The 14,056-nt window shown below is 36.8% G+C and overlaps 1 protein-coding gene across 1 annotated transcript; it reads left to right on the top strand.

Moving 5' to 3' along the window:
• The first annotated feature begins 919 nt into the window (after window positions 1–919).
• LOC105059296 (NAC domain-containing protein 43) lies at window positions 920–2,835 on the top strand. The gene is made up of 3 exons (XM_073250400.1): window positions 920–1,306; window positions 1,406–1,683; window positions 1,883–2,835. The coding sequence occupies exons 1-3, from the start codon at window positions 1,135–1,137 to the stop codon at window positions 2,591–2,593; spliced, it is 1,161 nt and encodes a 386-aa protein (XP_073106501.1). The 5' UTR covers window positions 920–1,134; the 3' UTR covers window positions 2,594–2,835.
• The last annotated feature ends 11,221 nt before the right edge of the window (window positions 2,836–14,056 follow it).

Here is a 14,056-nt window from a genome sequence, read left to right as displayed (position 1 = left end):
GATGGTCCTACTTGCCCAGCGAGTGACATATTCCTCGAAGCCTTGGAGAGAGGAGATATTTAGTTATACAGTATACGATATAGGTTTTCATGGCAACGTAGCATGGGTTGTTGTATTGTATTCGTTGTCACAGACGACGAAGTCAGCGGTAGTACGTACACAGTGTTTATCTAAGGCTTTTTTTTTTAGCTTTTTTTGATGTGTAGATTGTAGTGTTTATCCATGGTGGCCGGGCCACCTAACGCAGCTTTTTGGCCAAACAGCGTGGAGGCTGGGGTTGTAAAACTTTAACCCAGACATATTAGACGGTAGTAATGGCATTCCTAGATTAACTAATTATTTTTTTTTTATGAGGATTATGGGATGGATTAACTAATTACTCTAAAATGGAATAGGAAAGGGGTTGTGTCTGTTATAGCGTGATGTGCCCCACCATCAGATATGTCTGTAATTTCCAAAGGGTGGTGGGGTCCATGAAAGCGCAGTGCCTCCGACCCCATCCATCATCTCTCTCTCCTCTTCTTTCCTTTCTTTCTAGAATCCTTCTCCCTCTGCCAATTCCCCCTCGTTGTTGTTGTTGATCCTGCTATTATAGTTGTAGTTGTTGTTGCGGTGGTTACACAAGAGGACCTGAGTGATGGGGCTAAAAGTGAGATTCTTTCTGGCTATGGCGGTAGTTTCGCTTGTGCTTTTCCTGGAGATTTTTAAGGTCGGATGTCACGGTTTGGATGTTACTTCCCCTCACCTCTCCCCTCTCATTCTTCCCCCCCTCCTCTCTCTCTCTCTCTCTCTCTCTCTCTTACTTCTTCCATAGGGTCCACCTGCCTCTCTCTCTCTGTCTGGGTGGGTGGCTCTTCTCTATTCAAGCAAAACTAACCCCACTAACAAGAAGTACACCAAGCACAGGGAATGATAACATTTTCATTTTACTTTGTCTTCCACCCTTCATTTAAACACTATATAAATTTCCTTCGCTCCCTAACACTTTCCTCCCATGCCCACAGCATTGTCTCATAGACCTCCTCTCTCCAAAGGAGCTGCTCTCCCTCCTCCTGTTCTTCCCAGGACACAAAAGGGCTCCATTTTCTTGTTGGTTCTTCTTATTCCATTAGTACTGTTGCCAGTTGGAGAAAGATGAGCATCTCGGTGAATGGCCAGTCCTGCGTGCCTCCAGGCTTCCGCTTCCATCCCACCGAGGAGGAGCTCCTCAATTACTACTTGAGGAAGAAGGTTGCTTCCGAGAAGATCGACTTGGACGTCATCCGTGACGTCGATCTCAACAAGCTTGAGCCATGGGACATTCAAGGTGCCACTATATGCCACCCACGTTCACACTACTGTTTCTCTTCTCAATAATTCAATTAATTCCTTCAAGGCTTACTGACTCCCCAAGACTTGTCTACAGAGAAGTGCAGAATAGGCTCCACCCCTCAGAATGACTGGTATTTCTTTAGTCACAAGGACAAGAAGTATCCCACCGGCACCCGGACCAACCGCGCCACCGCCGCTGGTTTCTGGAAAGCCACCGGCCGTGATAAGGTCATCTACACCAGCTTCAAACGGATCGGCATGAGAAAGACCCTCGTCTTCTACAAAGGCCGCGCCCCCCATGGCCAGAAGTCGGATTGGATCATGCATGAGTACAGGCTTGACGATCACTCAGACTCGAACCCCCAGTCCCACGTAGGTCACCTTTCTTGTTACTTTTTAAGTTTCATTACGATTTTCTATACACCAACCTTTTATTTAATAATAACAATAGATTCTATCCTCGATGCTAATAATAATAATAATAATAATAATAATAACAGCGGTACTTGCTGCTTGCGTTAAACAAAGAGCTAACCAGTTCATGGCGTCGTGCCCGTTCTCTTTGATCTAGGCCTCTGGCTCCCTAGGAGAAGCAACAAGTCAAGAAGATGGGTGGGTGGTCTGCCGGGTGTTCAAGAAAAAGAACCACCACAAGGCCATGGACAGTCCTAACAACTGTTCTTCCATCACCAGCGATGCCAAGACCCAGATGATCCATTCAGGGAGCGATGATGCACTGGACCAGATCCTCCAATACATGGGTAGATCTTGCAAGCAAGAAAGCGAGGCCATCAGCAACCACAGCATGTCAAGCAACCCCAACAACCTCGGGATAAGATATCTCAGGCCGATCGAGACCACCTTAGGTGCCAGTCTCCATCAAAGGTTCATGAAGCTTCCAGCCCTTGAGAGCCCAACCATTAATCCATCGCTCTCCAACGAGTACCACCCACCACCTTCCGACCACCCCTGCGGTAACCAGATGGGCTACACCCTGGAGAGCATCCATGCGGTGGTAAACATGGACTCGGCCTACCACGCGGAGGCGGGCATCAACGACTGGGCTGCCCTGGACCGACTTGTGGCGTCCCACCTGAACGGCCAATCGGAGGCATCCAAGCAGCTGGCGTGCTTCGACGATCCCAGCTTCAACTACTGCTCCACAGCTAAACTACCCAACAATTCCCAGGATTACAACCACGGCGGCGGCGGCGGCGACGAGGATCTGTGGAGCTTCACACGGTCGGCGTCGTCGGACCACATCAGCCACGTGTCTCTATAACGGAACGGCGCACCAACCCGGACGCTAGAAAAGGGTTACAGAAAGCTGGGGCAAATCATTGCTGTCAAACAGTATTACTTTAAAAGACTGTATTGAAGATGTGAATGTGGTCGCCCTAAAATATACCTAAATAAAGGAGAGATGTGAGATGGGATGGCGTTGTCAAAGACCATGATCTCTTGTTTACCATTGTATCGGTCTACCTCACCAATGTTGTTAGGAGAATAGAAAGCTTTTTTTTAGTGTGGTGTGGTGTGGTTTCTTTTCCAAGGGCGGATTATAGCCACCCCAACTTTTTTTGCGTTGGATGGAGATCGTTATCTTTCTTGTCGTGACTGGAAACGTTAAATCGAAAGGTAGGGTTTGGCCCCAGCCTCTCTCTTTCTCTTTCCCAGGGAGGGGAAAAGAGGTCAGCTTTGGCTCCCATGTGAGACAACGATCGTACTGTTGCCATCTCCAATAATTCCTAGAGAGGGGAGGGAGGGAAAGCCTGGAAGCCAACCTAAGTCTCTGAAAAGTAGGACTACGTAAGAGACGCTTTCTATTTTTTTCCTTTACGTGCTACAAAAATATGGTGCCGTATGGAACTACGACAAAAAGGAGGCCTCTTCCTGGTCTACATATGGGGATCGATGTGGGGAAAAGCACTGCATGGCCCGGCTGAACCTGTGCCTGCACGAGCCGGCCCACTTGCGACTCATGGGTCCGATCTAGTGAGTGGACCGCATGTGAGCTCGCTTTACCGCAGGTCATTTTTATGCCTCCCTGTAACTGGACCACATTCCTTCCACCAGCAAAGTAGCCAACCCGGCCACTGTCAAGGAGTAACATCATGGAAGGAATAAAGGGATAAGGCCGACGAGAGAGTGGCTAAGGTGGTGCTTGAAATGGGTTAGGTTCCAAAGAGGATAGCAGAACATCCGAACTACGAGACTTGCACCATGTCTTCCTCTTATTTCTGGATGGACATGTGAGAGTGGACCGCCAGCTTACGCTGGAGTAGTACACTTCTTTTCCATCAATCTCTCAATCAAATAGGTGTTCCGATTCTTTGGGATTCTGCCATAACGATCGCACCTATATTGTTGCCTAGCAGGTGTTTTCGTTGATTGTGATCAAGAGAAGCTATTCATCAGTTAACATGATATGGATTGCCAGGTGGCTCGGAATCCGTGAAATATGGGAGGTGAGATAAGCGTGGAAGAAGGATTTCAGCTTATAATGTATGTCATTGATTTGCAGCGTCATGCTGCTGCCCGCTTTGAATACTGCATGCACTTTCTCAGGAGTGTCAAGCCTTCCATTGCTAATATGCCTACCGTGTTTTTTTTTTTTTTTTTTTTGGATTTTTTTTTTAATGATAAATCAGATATAGTATACCATCCATATATAGACACATACATGTGAATTAGAAAATAGAATATTTTTTAAAAAATTCAACGGGAGCATCTTTACAGAGTCCCATAAAGTAGTCCTCATACATTGGCCACATAAGCTGTCCTCCAATCAGCTATACTATTGGCTTCTATATACATATATATTGCCTCAAAAGAAAACAAGGAGCTTATTATTTATTAGCAGTCCTTCAAGAGAGGGTGAGGTCTGCTGTCTACGGATGCTGAATTTAAAAGCTACCTAATAGCTATCAAGAAGTCCCTCTCTAAATAAATATGGGAAGCTCTCAGTGGCCCTGAAGAATGAGTCAACCCTTCTCTAATAGCACAAGGTTCTACTATCAGAACCATAGTATCAAAGGTCTTGACTCTATCTGTTGCCATTAGAGCACCAACAATTAACACTTCTAATAGTAAAGCATGTTCCTCCAAAAAATAATAAAGTGTTTATCTTTTAAACATGATCATCGAAATTGATCTTAAAGAAACAGGAGGTGGTGGCTCCCAAAAAAAAATACGTCACCTATGGGAATGCATAACCTTCATGAAAAGAGTCACAAGTTTTCCTTGCTATCAAAGATCCCTCTGGAGCAGCCACGTGGATAAACTTCTTGACCTATATATATTGGATGCTCCAAGAAAAATCATTTTGGTACTTTGACTCATGCCTCTAAAGATGCGTTTGTTCCTAGCCATCTTGATATGATAAATAATAAAACACATTATGATTGCCTCAATTCTTCTATCATCATTAATTAACTGAAGATCCCTCTTTAATAGCTTGAAGGAAATTATCAAGGGATAGAGTAGGGATGGTAGATGAGTGCTGGAGCAGGGTCAACCTCCATACCTGTATACTGTGGCAATATATTGTAGAACAATATAATGTGTAGATTCTTGTCTCTAGACAAAGTTACAGTGGCTCAGGATGTGAAGAACACATTGATACAGAGTACCTCGGTATGGGAGCCGATGCTATGCAACTTTTCACATAAATAAAGCAATCTTGGCATAAATACCTAACTTCCATGCCTAGCTAATGCCACATGCACTTTGATGGGTTTGGATAAAAAGAGTCTATAAAAATCCAATACCTTGATTGTCAACCCAAAAAATGGGCTCCATCACAACCTGTCAACTTTATTGCTAATTGGGGTCGGAATATTGAGGTGGATAGAGGAATGGATGATAATCATGGATTAAAAATCACATCTATTTTTGCTCCATTTCCAATACACCATTTTATATTAGAATAGACAACTACAACATAGGAGCAAATCTTCCTCCATACTAGGGAGTCACTGAGAGAACAAACTGGGAAAGACAAAAGTGACCAAGATCTATTATTCGCCCTTATGAACAAACTCTAAAAACCATCATGAAACAAAAGGAATCTCATGGTGTTCACTCCTAACAATCAAGAAGGGAAACCCCAAACCTCCATCCTAGATGGGGTCATATATATGATCCTAAGAAATTAAATGCATTGTTTTTGGAATATTGTCAAATGAACCTCATAGGAAATTGCTGATAATGCGCTCCAACTTCACAAACACACTCTTTGAAATAATAAAATTGGTAATTAAATAAATAGAGAGTGAAGACAACACTCAATTGATAAGAGTAACTCTACCTATCATAGATAAGACTTTCTATTTCCATCCTTCTCGCCTATCTAAGAGCTGTGGTATCATATTTTATTGAAGATAGATTTTGTTGGTTACTAATTATTATCATCTCTTCTAAAGATTGGTTCTTATGGTTATGTAAGTAACACATACCTCATTGGCAATGAAGGTATGTTTGCTAGTCTACTACATACACAAGTCATAGTAACTCATTTCTATGTAATACCACATCCTTCATATACTAAAATGCTAGCTTTACTTGATTGTTTGTGCTTATCATCATTCTAAACGGTGATAGAAAGGAGTATTAGATATACTCACCCAAGATCGAACACTTTTTTCATGAAGTATTAGATATACTTAATATGGTAGGCAACATCAACAAATTATGACAAACTTGAACAAATCTATGATATCCTATATCCATATTTGATTTTATTTGTCGGATCCTCTCTAAGACCACAAATAATCAAGAAAAAATTGGCAGATAAAATTTTCATCATTATTTATGGTGATCAAATTTACCATGAATTTGAGACTTCTGCACTAGCTACTAAGGGTTGCCATGAATTGGAGATTTCTTTGAAAAAAAAATATAATTAAAGGTTGTATTTGCATTTCACTTGTCAATTCATTTCATTTTATGCTCCAAAGAAAAGAAACAATATAGTAATGTTAAGAAATAAAAAAAAAATCATAAAAAGGAGATGGAGTAAAAATCTCTTACATCCCACCTACAGTACTTTATGATATAATACACTTTGAAACTTTAGTTGGTTGGTAGGAGTTTCAACTTAAATAATGAACATAGCTTTTCTCAGACATTAAATATTTAGCTATAAATAGGATGCGTACTAGCCATGTTCGTGGAGTATCATTTTCATATAAGAGAGTTTGATCCTTGCTCTTACTGCAATGGGCTTCCAACTATCCTATTACTCCAAATAAGAATACTTAGCTATAAATATATCCTATAACCCCTATCTACTTTACACTTAACACCACTATTATAATGTGTTGCAGTGGAACAAATTTATCAAATTTTGTTATGCTCTTTGTTTTCTTATTTAGAAATCCATTTCAATATTGGCTTTTCTTGTGCTTATATTGAATTTAGGCAAGATAAGGCAACAGATGAAAATTGAATTATCTTGTACCATCTAGATTAATTGATGTCAGATATCTAAGATGGACCTAATGGACGTATGGATCTGAGTCCTATGATGGGTGCCACCTCACATTAGATGCTAATTGGCTATTTAAAAACTATGTCAGTAACTTTTAAAGAGTATGATTTTAGCATACTTTCTTTTGAGAATTTTTGATATCATTAGGAAAGTTAATAATTAGAGTTATTCATGTTATGATAGAATTAGGAATCCCATATTAAAAAGGAGAAAGAGTTGCCCTTGTATTATTTATAAATACCCCATACGAGGCTCCGATTATAATCATCCTTGAGTTTATTAAATAGTGAAATGTTACTTTGGGAATTTTTCTTCTCACGTTCTTTCTATTCTCTTCTTGCTCTCATTTGGTGGATTTTTAGGATTTGTATGTGAGCATGTATATGTGTCAGCTAACCAAGATGGTAATTTGGCCTTAGAAAAAGAAAACCTGCTGCATGCACCTCCTCCAAAAACTATCCATCTTTGGTGAAAACTATTCGGTGTGTGGATTTACTACTATCACTATTTAGTCTCTAGCATCTCGAGTCATATGTCCAAGATTTCTACCTTACTACAATTAGTTTTGTCAATATTCTCTTTATCTATTTTATTTCAAAGCCAAATTCAACACCTCCTAACATTAGTTAGTATTAGAGAAATTTAGGATACTTCCATATTGCTACAAAATCAAAGAGTATGTTAAACATGAGCAAAATTTGCACGATATTGAATTGGATTTACTACTCTGATGGCTTGAATAACTCTAACCAAAAAAATCAATAGCTTTGATAACATCGAGTAATGGCAATGCCAATGTTGTCAGAATTTTTATCTATTATGACTTTAATAAAAAGTTCTTTGATGATGAAAGTGAGTGTTCTAATGAAGAAGTTAAAAATTTAAATCTTTTCTACAATAGAAGAGAATCTTCATCTAACAAAGAGAAAATGTATCTCAAACATGAAAGAAGACCACATTATAATCAACACAATCTCAATATTGAAATTGACATCCTCAACTTTAAGGGCTGAATGCAATGAGCTGAGTTTATTGATTGGCTTCATATCATTGAATATATTTCTAGCTCAATAAAATTTTGGATGATTGATGCAGAAAGCCAGTCAGTATTAAGCTCAAAAAGCATACATCAATCTGGTGAGAAACTTTGAAGCATTGATGCAAGCATGAAAGATATGGCAAGATCAAGATATGGTATAAACTCTGGCATAGGTTCCATCTTAAAAATTACTGACAAGATAAATTTTGCAAACTCTACAACTTTTGACAATACGACATGACTATAAAAAAGCATATGATGGAATTCAAGTAACTTCTTATAATATGTGATAAAAGCATAAACCATCATACAATTTAATATATTAAAGTCATACAGTAAATAAACTATGCAGCTCCAGCCTTGTTGGATGTTAATGCATGATCTAATTGGTATTGAAAGTTAAGAAATAATAATTAAAAAGAGGAAGTTCACACTTTTTAAAGTATAAAGATGATGCATCGAATTGGAGGAGTTCCACATCAAAGAGAGAGAAGGACATCTACTCTAACCATTTGAATATTACCACCTTCAACCTTCATAAATGCTTTAAATGCAAGGGTTTTAGGAATATTATAGCCCATTGCCCAAACTACAAGCCTATCTCTTTGACGGAGGAAGAATCTTGCATAGAAGAAGAAGAAGAAGAAGAGCAGTTACTTAAGTGGGATGATGAAGATCAAGATAAAGAAGAATTGGTGTATGTCAATCAATTAATGTAAAGCATTGATAGTATGTATGCTAAAATATTAATACTGCCATAGTAACTAATAAAAAAAATTAGTTGTACTATAATATCTTTCATATGAAATGTATTTCTCATGGCATGGTATACAATGTCATTATAGATAAAGCTATAAAAATAGTGTTGCCATATTAATTGATAGCTGACACGCTAAAGTTACCCATCAAAGATCACCCCTATCCTTAAAAGTTACAGTGGTTGAGGAAAGATAATGAAATAAAGGTGATAAAATATTATTTAGTCCAATTTTTAGTTGGAAAATGATATTAAGATGAGGTATGGTGTGATGTTATTCCTATGGATGCCCGCAATATTATTTAGTATATTAAGCTCAAAAAGCATGCATCAATCTGGTGAGAAACTTTGGAGCATTGATGCAAGCATGAAAGATATGGTAAGATTAAGATATGGGATAAGATGTGATATAAACTCTGGCCTAGATTCTGTCCTAAAAATTACTGACAAGATAAATTTTACAAGCTCTGTAATTTTTAGCAGTGCGACATGACTATAAAAGAGTATATGATGAAATTCAAGCAACTTCTCATAATATATGATAGAAAGATAAACCATCATATGATTTAGTATATTAAAGTCATACAGTAAATAAACTATACAGCTCTAGCCTTATTGGATGTTAATGCATGATCCGATTGGCATCGAAAGTTAAAAAATAATTGAAAAGAAGAAGTTCACACTTTTCAAAGTATAAAGATGATGCATCCAATTGGAGGAGTTCCACATCAAAGAGAGAGAAGGGCATCTACTCTAACCATTTGAATATTGCCACCTTCAATCTTTGTAAGTGCTTTAAATGCTAGGTTTTTGGGCATATTGTAGCCGATTGCCCAAACTACAAGCTTATCTTTTTGATGGAGAAAGAATCTTGCACAGAAAAAGAAGAAGAGCAGTTACTTAAGTGGCTGATGATGAAGATCAGGATAAAAAAGAATTGATATATGTCAATCAATATAAAGCACTGATAGTACGTACTCTAAAATATTAATACTACCATGGTAGCTAATGAAAAAGATTGGTTATACCATAATATCTTCCATATAAAATATATTTCTCATGGCATATTATACAATATCATTATAGATGAAGCTATGAAAATAGTGTTGCTATATTAATTGATGGTCGACAAGCTAAAGTTGCCCACCAAAGATCACCCTTATCCTTACAAGTTATAGTGGTTGAGGAAAGGTAATGAAATAAAGGTGATAAAACATTATTTAGTCCAATTTTTAGTTGAAAAATGATATTAAGATGAGGTATGGTGTGATGTTATTCCTATAGATGCCTACCATGTATTATTAAGACATCATGATAGTATGATCAACAAACTATTCATGATGTTTTTAAAATACTTATTCTTTTGAGAAAGATAGCATGAAGATAATCCTAGCATTATTGAAGATTGATCACCACCCTAAGCCTCTAGTGAAAACTAGTATTTACCTTCAAGTATAAACTTATCCAGATGTATAAGGATACTAACATTGTATGTGCCCTAATTGTGCTAGAAGAGAATGAGTCAACAAAGCTATGTGAAGTGATCAAATCACTCCTTAAAGAGTTTGCTAATATAGTATCAAATGAGATTCCAATCGAACTAGAACATATGTGTGACATCCAACATTACATCGGCTTTGTATTTGGCATCATCATCCCCAACAAGCATACTAATTGCATGACTCTTAAAAAGTATGAATAATACCAGCACAAAGTGAAAGAGCCCATGAAAAAGGAGTTCAGTAGAGCATCAATTTGTGAGTCATACTTAGAATTACTAACATCCAAAAAGGATGGATCATGGTGTATATGCTTAGACAACCGTATTGTTAATAAGAATATAATCAAATATTGATTTTCCATCCCTCCAAAGTGGCTATAATCAAATTCAGTTACAATTTGATGATGAGTGGAAGACTTCTTTCATGGCTCAAGATAGCCTATACAAATGGACAGCCATGTCTTTCAGTCTTTTAAATACTCCTAGCACATTCATGCTTCTAATGAACTAAATATTCTGACCATTTATTGAACGATTTATTATTATATATTTTGATGATATCCTTAACTACAGGAAGCAGAAAAAGAGTACATGGCATATCTTCGATCATTATTCTTGACCTTAAGATAGTAGAAGCTATTTGCTAGTTTGAAGAAGTATCAATTTCTCACCAATAAGCTAGTATTTCTTAGATATGTCATTTTGACAAAAGGCATTGAAATAGATCCTAGCAAAGTGGATGACTACACCAACTAGCCCATGTTGAAAATATTGCATGAGGTGAGAAGTTTTCATAGCTTAGCTTTTTTTTATTAGTAATTTATCATGAATTTCAATTCAATTGCCATGTCGATGACTCAGTGCATGAAGGGAGAGAAATTTTAATAGACTAATAAAGCACAAAGAAGCTTCAAAAAATTGAAGAGGAGAATTATTGAAGCGCCGGTGTCGACAGTGCTCTCAAATTTTGATCAAATCTTTGAAATTGATTGTGACACTGCCAATACTGATATTGGCACCATCCTCAGTGTGGTAGGCCACACTATTTCTTTTTCTAGTGAGAAATTGAATGATTCTAAGCTCAAGTACTTGATATGTAATAAGGAGTTTTACGCTATAGTGCATGCCTTGGATCATTAGAACTATTACTTATTGCACAAGGAGTTTATTTTCTATTTTAGCCATAAGGCACTTAAGCATTTGAATTTCCAACATAAGCTTAGTTGCTAGCATGTTGTTTGGAGTGAGTTTTTTCAGACTTTTTCTTTCCTTCTCAAGAATAAGTTGGATACCTAGAGTCGAATAGTGGGTGCTTTAAGTTATTGGCATGCACTTCTTTTACCATATAGTTGAAGGTTATTGGATTTGAAGTTGTAAAGTTGTAAAGGAATTGTATGAGAAAGATTTATATTTTGAAGAGATTTGAAAGCTTAATGTTGAAGGTCCATATCAAAATTCTATCACTAAGGAGGATTCTTGTTCAAAGAAACTAGGTCAACGTGCCTCAATATTCATTGTATCAAGTAATCATCTTTGAAGCCCATAATGGCGAACTTGCTGGACATTTTGGGTAAGATAAGATGACGGTGCTTATCAAAAAAATTTCTATTGACAAGAAATCGAAAAGGATGTAATGAGCTATATTGATATCAAGTTTGCCATATTGCCAAAGTTGGAGGACAAAATGTAGGACTATATTTGCCATTGCCCACTCCCTAGGTGTGAAGGGAAGATGAGATCATGGATTTTATTGTAGGCTTATCTAGGACTCAATATGATAAGGATTCGACCACGATGTCGTTGATTGATTCTTCAAGATAACATACTTTATATGTATCAAAAGATATATGACGCTTCTTATATTGCCGAACTCTACTTTTGCAAGACTATACATCTTCATAATATTCCTAAGATAATTATATCTGATCGAGATGTAGAGTTTATAAGTCATTTTTAACAAACTTTATGATGAAATATGGATACTTAACTCCAATTCAACTCTACTAGCCATTCATAGGTCAATGGACAAAATGAAGCTATGAACCGAAGTTTAAAAAATAAGTTGAGAAGTTTTGTTGGTAACCATATACAGTAGTGAGATCTTTTATTGACCCAAACTTAATTCGCCAAAAATAATTTAGTGAGCCAAGCAACCTAAAAGTGTCTCTTTGAAGTCATCCATGGCAAATATCCTTTGAGCCTATTGGACCTTGCAACTCTATCATCAACATAACAATTTAGTGGAGATGCTGATGAACACATATTAAGGAGATAAAGAAGCTACATGAAGAGATGCAAGAGAAGATCTTTAATTAGACAAATAGCAAAGTAGCAGTGGGACACCAACAAGCATCAAAAAAATGACATCTTTAAAGAACATTTGGGCGCACTTAAGGAAAGAGCATTTTTTTATATGAATGCCAAATTATCTCCTTAAGCCTGTGACCCTTTTAATGTTTTAAAGCTCATCAATTATAATATTTACAAAAATCAAACTTTCTAGAGATTATGATATGTCTGTAACTTTCAATGTAGCTAACTTCTCCCCTTATCATGAGGACCAAGAAGATTAAGATTTGATAGCAAGTCTTTCCAATTGAAAGAGTATGATTCTGAAGTATCTACAACTGGCCTAGTAGATGCATGAGTCTAAGTTCTATAATGGATGCCACCCTACAATGCTAACCTATATTGGGTGCTGATAAGCTATTTAGAAAATTATATATTAGTAAACTTTAGAGTTTTTTTTTTTAAATTTTAGTAATCTTTCTTCTGAAGATTTTTGATGCTATTAGAAAAGTTAAGAGTTAGACTTATTTGAGCTATAATAAACTTATAAATCTCACATTGAAAAGGAGAAAGAAAGAGTTCTACTTGTACTACTTATAAATATCCCATAAGGGTTTCTTCTATAATCATCTTTGAGAAATTTTACTTTAGTTGGATTTTATTTATTCTTCTGGTGTTCTTCTTTCTATCCATTCTCTTATTCCTTTTAGTGGATTTCTAGGTTTTGTAGGTGAGCATGTGGGAGTTCCATCCTTGAAATGGCCGACTAAGATGGTAATTTGGCCTTGAAAGGAGACCAGTTGTACCTCCTCCAATAATCACCACCTTTGTTGGAGACTAATTAGGTATATGCTTGATGTTGTCACACTTTAGGCTCCAACATTTTAATTTGTTCGTATCTTGGTGGGTGTTTCGACCTCACCATAATCAGTTCTATTGATATCTTCTTCATCTCTATAATTTCAAAGCCAAGTTTAACATCTTCCAAGATCATAATACTTGTTGTTCAATGTATCAGAAGAACCATAATTTTCAAAGTATTAAATATAGTTATTTGGCTATGGTTGTTTAGTTGTCTAAATGGCTTCACCTGTCCTTGGCTTTCTCTATATTCCATAACCTGTCATTTTCACTTCTAAAATAAAAAGCAGCAAATATCTAAGCTGGTAATGTTCCAACTCAGATCTCTCGGACATGATGATGGATACAGGACACAACAAAAATGTTATAATGATGATAGGACTTATAATTTGTTTTACATCATTACAATAATTAATATCATATTTCATCCCTAATACGTCGTGAGTCTTGCATGCAGGGTCAAGCAAATTATGTTTTGAAGAAGCAATATTAGTGATAGTCATGATTACCAATTAAAGATTGAAGCACCAATATTTTTCTAATATATTTTTTAAGAAAGTTGAAGCATCAACATATTTTCTAATAGAATAACGAACTTATCACGGCAATCAACTTGTGACAAATCCCATAATTAACACCATTGTGGTTCAACTTAACCCACGTTACGAATAAATGGATGTGCTTGGTTGGTAGAATTAAATAATATCATTTTATAAACTCTTGGTGGTTAAAGATTGAAGCACCAATATTTTTCTAATATATTTCCTAAGAAAGTCGAAGCATCAAGTATTTTCTAATAGAACAATG

Source organism: Elaeis guineensis, chromosome 16, assembly GCF_000442705.2.
Source record: "Elaeis guineensis isolate ETL-2024a chromosome 16, EG11, whole genome shotgun sequence".
NCBI classification, from domain to species: domain Eukaryota; kingdom Viridiplantae; phylum Streptophyta; class Magnoliopsida; order Arecales; family Arecaceae; genus Elaeis; species Elaeis guineensis.
This window is presented reverse-complemented; position numbering and strand designations above follow the sequence as displayed.